This window comes from Etheostoma cragini, chromosome 23, assembly GCF_013103735.1.
Source record: "Etheostoma cragini isolate CJK2018 chromosome 23, CSU_Ecrag_1.0, whole genome shotgun sequence".
NCBI lineage: Eukaryota > Metazoa > Chordata > Actinopteri > Perciformes > Percidae > Etheostoma > Etheostoma cragini.
The window spans coordinates 17,925,999-17,933,773 of NC_048429.1; the positions used below are offsets into that span (position 1 = coordinate 17,925,999).

The 7,775-nt window shown below is 40.8% G+C and overlaps 1 protein-coding gene across 2 annotated transcripts in view; it reads left to right on the top strand.

The window, feature by feature from the left end:
* The first annotated feature begins 1,195 nt into the window (after nucleotides 1-1,195).
* Nucleotides 1,196-7,775, top strand: part of golt1ba (golgi transport 1Ba) — a 15,801-nt gene continuing 9,221 nt past the window's right edge. The window contains exons 1-3 of one of the 2 annotated variants that reach the window (XM_034863214.1): nucleotides 1,196-1,397; nucleotides 6,526-6,617; nucleotides 7,321-7,499. In XM_034863214.1, coding sequence (XP_034719105.1) covers nucleotides 1,259-1,397; nucleotides 6,526-6,617; nucleotides 7,321-7,499 — 410 coding nt within the window. In that variant the 5' untranslated portion in view covers nucleotides 1,196-1,258. The remainder of the gene's footprint in view (nucleotides 1,398-6,525; nucleotides 6,618-7,320; nucleotides 7,500-7,775) is intronic. The other variant, XM_034863213.1, reaches the window with a different exon arrangement.

Below are 7,775 nucleotides of genomic sequence, written 5' to 3' on the forward strand. Positions count from 1 at the left end.
TTTAAATTTTTGCCAACGTGTTCTTTTTTATACGAGTTTTTTATTTGCACAATGTACGTAGAACGTTAGCTTGTCTTGTTTGCAAGTATCATCGTTAACTTGCTGTTGACATTACTTCTTTTTTTAAAGATTCAAATTAGATTAAAAATGGCCTTTTGAAGAATGTAGTGTTGTATCTCTGGTTTGAGAATGAATTTTAGTAAATCTATCTTATTTTCACTTAATAGTTGAAAAACGTTACTTGAACTTCGATCTAATTGTCCTAAAAAAATTAAGAAGAAAATTGAGGGATAAAGAAAGGACAATTTGTGATAAATACTGTATCAATAACAAGATTAAAGTATTGTTTTTCGAGATATTACATAGAATTTACCCATTTTATGTGTGACTCTGGTGGACTAGAAGCGATACTTCCTATCTATGTTTTTCCCTGTAAGTGTACAAGAATGTTCTGAATTGATGTAAAAAAGAAACTATAGATACATTTTGAAATAAACATGTTTAATGTGTATTTTTGTAAAATTGCCAAACCATGAAAAAGCCAACCTTCCTACACTTTATCAAAAAATGTAAGCAGTAAAGCACAATTTCTTTTAATATCAAAAAACAAAAAACTTAAGACCTTTAATTTATTCAATGATTACAATATGAAAATATATGACACAAATTCTGGCATTATTAAATGTATTTGTGTTTTGTCCATTTTTGGACGTTATTGTCTTTTCTTTTGTTCCTGTTTTGTAAGGTCTGTTTTTGTACTTTTGGATATGAACTTCTGTACAATAAAGAATGAATTGCAACAAAAAAAGAAGAATCAGCGGTAAAACCATATATGGCATTAAACTCCTCTTATATTGGGTGTTTCTTATCAAAAATACCGATGGAAATTAGTTAGTAACGTCTATTTAGATGTTTTATGTAGACCTACCAATACTTCAGTCTTATCTTATTTTGTTTATTTTGTATTCAAAGAACCAAACTTTTTTTTTGCTGGAGGGGATTGAACCCGAGCCGTGAAAACTCCAAGTCTGGGAGAAACCAATAAATTTATGGTACTTTCACTTAAAGAAACCGGCCCACGTTCAATACAAAACGACTGCGCCCGAAATATTTTATCCACTTTGCAAGAACGAATGTGTTTAAAGCATATCAATATGTCTCTGGACGAATTGCCAAGTTGAATGCAACACGGGACTGTTCCGGAAGATGACGTCGCTAGAAGCTGTGTTTCCGGAAGACGTGGCTGTTGCTGCCGTCCATGGTTGCTGGCATCCAAATTATTGTTAGAGAAGTACTCGAATGCTACTTTAATATTTTTCTAATTTTCTATTTTGTCTTCACCCGTCAAGAAGACAAAAGATTTGGCGTCAAGATGATTTCGCTCACGGACTCCCAGAGTAAGACCCTTTTCATCTCTGTATGTTGCTGGCCTCTCTAGGAAACCGGCTAAATCTGAGCTACAGCAGTTCGTTAACTAGCGTTAGCAATTAGCAAGAAAGTTAGCTTTATTTTTTCTCTTGTGGTGTTCCATAACCTGTATCCCAAATGGCAGACCAACTCACTCCCACTAACGTTAACTTGCTACTAGTTATGTAGCTCCAAAGCAAGCTCCTTACTTGAAAATAACATACGTCCATATTGTAATTTCGTATTTATAAAGCATCTAATAAGTAAATACCTGAGGTCCAGTGAAAGCTCAAGGGAAATTAACGTTACTGTTTTCATTTTCACTGTGGCTTTCATTAGACATATTGACTTTAATTTATTTTATCTTATTGTGCTAATACGTATTAATGGGTTTGCCTGTAGAGGTATCCAAACCAATTGTTATGGAACTTAAAATACCGGGGGCCTGTTGCACGAAAGTAGAATAAAGATTTCCAAGATAAATGAAAAAGCGCAGCTTGACTTAGTGCGATCTGCTCATCATTTGCCGAGCCAGGATGAGAAGGTGAAGCTTTGTCAAGCCAGGTGTAGATAGCTGGGATAAGTGCACGTTCACGGCTTTCTCAACTAGACCACGGTATCGATCACAGATTTACTGATGCAGAGATGGAGAAGACGCATGCGCCATACGTTTCACCCAATGAGCAGCAGCTTCTAATGGAAAGTAACGAGGAGGGGAAGAATATGCAAAAAGAGAATACGGCTCTTATCAAACGGAGAGAAAAAGCCCAACATAGCGGACCGACTGAACGTGTGGGGTGTAAAAATATAGCCTTTACCTTAAAAGTGAGCAGAGGGAACTAATGTTCCTTGAGAAATGGACTCTTTAGACTTTAGGCTTTCAAACCCTTATTCACAACGTGAGAACATGTTTTACGACCACGCACTAATCTCTATAAGCTATGTCCAATTCTTTGTACAATTAATGTTCATACAGAACAATCAGAAAGGGACAACAACTAGAAAAAGAAGTAAGAGACTTAAATACACGCTGTTAGCATATGAAAAACAATATTCATATTTTTTTATTCTTCTGACAAGTGACCGCACCAAAATAAAAAGATTAAGAAGCATTGTGGTGTTCCCGGTGTGATGAATGTAAACTATATACGTACTGTATATAGGCCACGTTATTAGTCCGGTGATGTGAGACTTATTTAGAAGGTTATGAAACCAATGTAAGGTATAATAAAAAACATTAGGCTCACTTATTAAGGAGTAACACAAACTACCCTTTATTAGAGATGGCAAGCAACAAGAAAATTAAAATCATGAATGTATTGGTCTTTGACCAGTCTGCCATTCTTATCATCTGGGAATATCGCTACATTAATATCGTCACACTTAATCTTGGGAGCGCGTCCTGTATAAACCTGAAGCTGAGACCATGGACTGCTCATCTCTACTTTTACAGAGATATGTTTCACCCAATGAGCAGCAGCTTCTAATGGAAAGTAACGAGAAGGGGAAGAATATGCAATAAGGGAAATACGGCTCTTTTCAAACGGAGAGACAAAGCCCAACATTGCAGACCCGACTGAATGTGTGAGGGTGTAAAAATATCCACTTAGCCTATAGTCCGTCCACATTTTTACAAAGTTGTAGGCTACGCTGTGTGTCAATTGCTTTAAATATGCTAGTTTCATGTTTCTGTTTTTATGTGATAAATGTGCTGGTTTTACCGTAAAATGTCTTTGACTAGCCTACCATGTAAAGCACTATATAAATACAATGTATTATTATTTAGCCTTTGCCTTAAAAGTGAGCAGAGGGAATTAAAGTTGCTTAGGAAATGGACCCCAATGACTCTAGGCTTCATTTCAAACCCTTATTCACAACGTGAGTATATGTTTTATATGCACAAATCTCTATAAGCTATATCTAATTCTTTGTACAATTAATGTTCATACAGAACAATCAGAAAGGGACAACTAGAAAAAGAAGTAATACAGTAATACTTCAATTCAGCTGTGAGCACTTGTAAAACAATATTCATATTTTATTCTTCTGACAAGTGACCGCACCAAAATAAAAAGATTAAGAAGCATTGTGGTGTTCCCGGTGTGACGAATGTAAACTACACTACATATGTACTGCATAAAGACTTATTGAGAAGGTTATGAAACCAATGTAAGCTATAATAAAAACACATTTGGCCTACATATTAAGGAGTAACACAAATTGTCCTTTATCATAGAAGAATAAGCAACAAGAAAATGAAATTATGAATGTATTGGTCTCTGACCAGTCTGCCATTATTATCATCTGGGAATATCGCTTTATTAATATCGTCACACTTAATCTTCGGAGCGTGTCCTGTATAAACCTGAAGCTGAGACCACGGACACTGTGCTGCCCATGTCTACTTTTACAGAGAGAGTGGACACTGAAGCGATTCGCAGGTCTGCTGCAAGGCAGCGGCCGGCAGGCAGCGGCCACCGGGCAGCAGCCAGTGGCCGGCAGGTGGCGGCTGGCAGGTGGCGGCCGGCAGGCGGCGGCCACCGGGCAGCAGCCAGTGGCCGGCAGGCGGCGGCCACCGGGCAGCGGCCGGCAGGCAGCAGCCAGTGGCCGGCAGGCGGCGGCGACCGGGCAGCGGCCGGTAGGCAGCAGCCAGTGGCCAGCAGGCGGCGGCCACCGGGCAGCGGCCGGAAGGCAGCAGCCAGTGGCCGGCAGGCGGCGGCCAACGGGCAGCGGCCGGCAGGCGGCGGCCACTGGGCAGCGGCCGGTAGGCCGGCAGGCGGCGGCCACCGGGCAGCGGCCGGCAGGCAGCAGGCGGAGGCCACTGGGCAGCGGCCGGCAGGCCGGCAGGCGGCGGCCACCGGGCAGCGGCCGGCAGGCAGTGGCCAACGGGCAGCGGCCGGCAGGCGGAGGCCACTGGTCAGCGGCCGTAAGGCAGCGGCCGGCAGGCGGCGGCCACCGGGCAGCAACCAGTGGCCAGCGTGCAGCGGCCAGCGTGCAGCGGCCATCGGGCAGCGGTCACTGGGCAGCGGCCGCACTCCAGGCAGCCTCGAAACACTACCGTCCCACCGGGAAAATTCTGACTCCGCATCAGGGTGCCATTTCTAACCATCTAAACAACTGTAGTAGGGTTTAAATCAAACTCGCGACAACAATAGTGACAAGTAGGCTAATGCATGTTGAAAAAATACAGCAGAACACATGCAGAAGACAACGGAATAACTGTTAAACACGTTCGTTTCGGATCAGACAGCAGCTGATTTGACACATGAGACTCCAGGATTAATCTTAGCCTGGCTGTTAGCCTGCTCTGGATCAGGCTAGCCGAAAAAGAATAAATCTCCATGGTTACTCGGCTGGGTTTAATACTGTATATTAAAAAGTTCTTAAAACCTCAGCTCTCCACAACAGCAATGGGCCTCATATCCTGAGCAATAAAGTCGACAATTCCATCCTTGATATTATTTTTGCGTTTGAAGAGGCTTAACATCCAGTGTGGTGTGGGTGTGCCAGGGGAATGCTACCGTTCTTGCGCCAGTAGTTATAAAACGATTATTAGACTGTGAAATATGCCAATTCTGATACGTTCATATAGCCTACTCAAAACAGACAGGGCAACCTAACGCAGAAAAGTTAGTTTACCGTTTGTAGGTGATATGCCATGTTTGTTGTCGAGCTGCAATATGCAAACAGTTACTTACTAACAGCAAACTTTGCATCCAACTTTTTTCCGTTATCTATTTTGTAAAATGCTGCCACACTGGCAGTGTCTTCGACATGGTAGAGGAGGACTGACTGGAAATTAAACACAATTAAATAAATCTGTCCCCAGTAGGTAGGGCTAATCCAACATAAGAGAAAACAAGGAGGGTGTTCTGAAGACAGACTGTTCCCTGTGAAACAGGGATGCTCTGAAAACACTCCCATTAGCAATTAGTGCTTTCCCTCCATAGACTATGCTTCCACCTGATGAAATTACACGGCAAAAAATCGACCAATCAGAATTTTGATCGAGCCAGAACGTATCGACCAATAAATTGACTAGTAGACTGGGCGATTACAGCCCTAATTCAAACCCGTGAACCTTTGACGTCACACAAACACTCAAACAACAATGGCAACCACTGATGATGCTGTACAGACGCCTTGAGAAAAAATAGACGTATATAGGCGACGTTAAGTAATTCCACACATTGGAATCAAAACACTACACATACGATTGTGTACTACTACAGGTTATGTTTATTAAATGAAGCCCAAAATATGTTGCAGACTAGAAATCACTAAAATCGGCTATCTAGAAGGGTTTGTGGTGACTTTGCCTGGAACGTTACCATGTCGTGAGAAAAAATGTGTTTGCAACACACCAACCAACACCTTCATTATAAAATATTAATTCATTAACAAATTTCCTCCGTTGTACTAAAAATTAAATTTACTCAACAAGTGTCTTACAAATTACCATTTATTTCTGATATATTCATATCAATTGTATATTATAATTCCTTGCTTATTTCTTGATTTTACTCATTGATATGTTTCAGCATCAAAAATATAAACTCATTCAAAAATAAATAGTAACTAAATATAAACACACAAAAATGAAAAGGGAAGCTTAGAACAAATCTAAATATGTTAAAACAAATCCATCCCTGTCCCCTTTGCTCATACGCACCTTTACAGTTTTAAAATGAAACTACTCTACTACTACTAACCTGTTTGAGTGAAGAATTTTTTGAATATTCATTGGTAGTTGAGTTTTTTTTGCTTCCAACATTAATTGTGCTGTTTGAAATTGAACCAGGTCTGCCAACTTTAATACTTCAACTACAATTATAAGAATAATTTATTTGTGTGATCCCTATACCCAGCATTGAAAATTATTAATAAATAAATATAGCACATCTCTGTGACAAAAAAATTTAGTTTATTCCTAATTGGCCACACATGATGCAAATTTCCCTATCTATGTGATTTTAACGTGTGCTTCAGAGTAAAGTCAGTGACATACAAACAAATCGTAGCCAATCATATATTGGTTACCATGTTGTCCAGCTGTCCACGTGAGTAACAAACTTGAATAGAATAATTGAAACCCTGTGGTATTTGTGTGTCCTGTAGAGATTGGAATGGGATTAACAGGCTTCGGCGTGTTTTTCCTCTTCTTCGGGATGATCCTGTTCTTTGACAAAGCACTCCTCGCTATTGGAAATGTGAGTGTTCCTGCTTCATTAAATTGAAATGATGTGATGTTGAGAAACACCAAGGTCAAACTTTTTTTTCCTCCATATTAGCTATTACACTGACTTTCACTTGGTGTAAAATAAGTTTCAAATATTTTGTAATATCAAAATAGAGACCCATCTTCTGCTTTTCACAAAGTCTTTTGAAGACTGGTCTTGCTTTGCCAGACCCTCCTCCAAAGCATGGACACAGGCTAATTACTGCTAACTAAAATATTAGTTAACATTAGTAATTAAAACTAAACAGCTAATGTAAGTCGAAACTGTCTGCGAGCTGCTCCTTAGCTTATTTTTACAAAAACGTCTGCTACAGAGCCATAACGTGAGGTAATGGAGCCTTTTATACATTGTTGTGTGTCGCGAACAATGGACAACATAAGTTTCTAAACGCTTCAGATGTAAAGTTATTTACTGTCAAAATGGCTCCAAAATGAATGGCAGTCAATGCGATGCTAACAGCAGGGGAGTGCTTTATAGCATTAAATGGCGCCATAGGAGCTCACCAAGCTCACGCCCGCTTACCAAGGGGGTAAGCTTCTCCTCTCTAAGCGTAGCTCCCAAGGGGGCCATTTTAATGCTACAAAGCCATCACCTGCAGTTAGCATCCCATTGGTGGCGGTATTACTGAAGTTTCAATTGGCCAATATTGGACCACTCCCTTTTTTCACCACAGATCCTGTTTGTTGCTGGACTTGCCTTTGTCATCGGGTTGGAAAGGACCTTCCGCTTCTTCTTCCAGAAGCACAAAATGAAGGCCACCAGTTTCTTTCTGGGAGGTGTGTTTGTGGTGCTGATTGGCTGGCCCATCGTCGGAGTCGTGCTGGAGTTCTACGGCTTCTTCCTCCTGTTTAGGTAAGTGTAACAACCTGGCTCTCGGACCGTGACAAATATGGAGACACACCACATATCACAGTGTAACAAAAGTAATTTATTAACATAAACTAGAAACAAAACACAAAACGCAAAAGGATGGGGGACGCCTCCGCTGACGGGGATGTGGAAAACCGAGACTCTCATGGCATTTTGCACTAGTACCAGGTTTTAAACAATCAGCACACACTGGGGCACTCAGGTCTCCACGATTAACCCAATTAGGAAAGCACAGAAGAGTTACACAGGGGCCGTAAC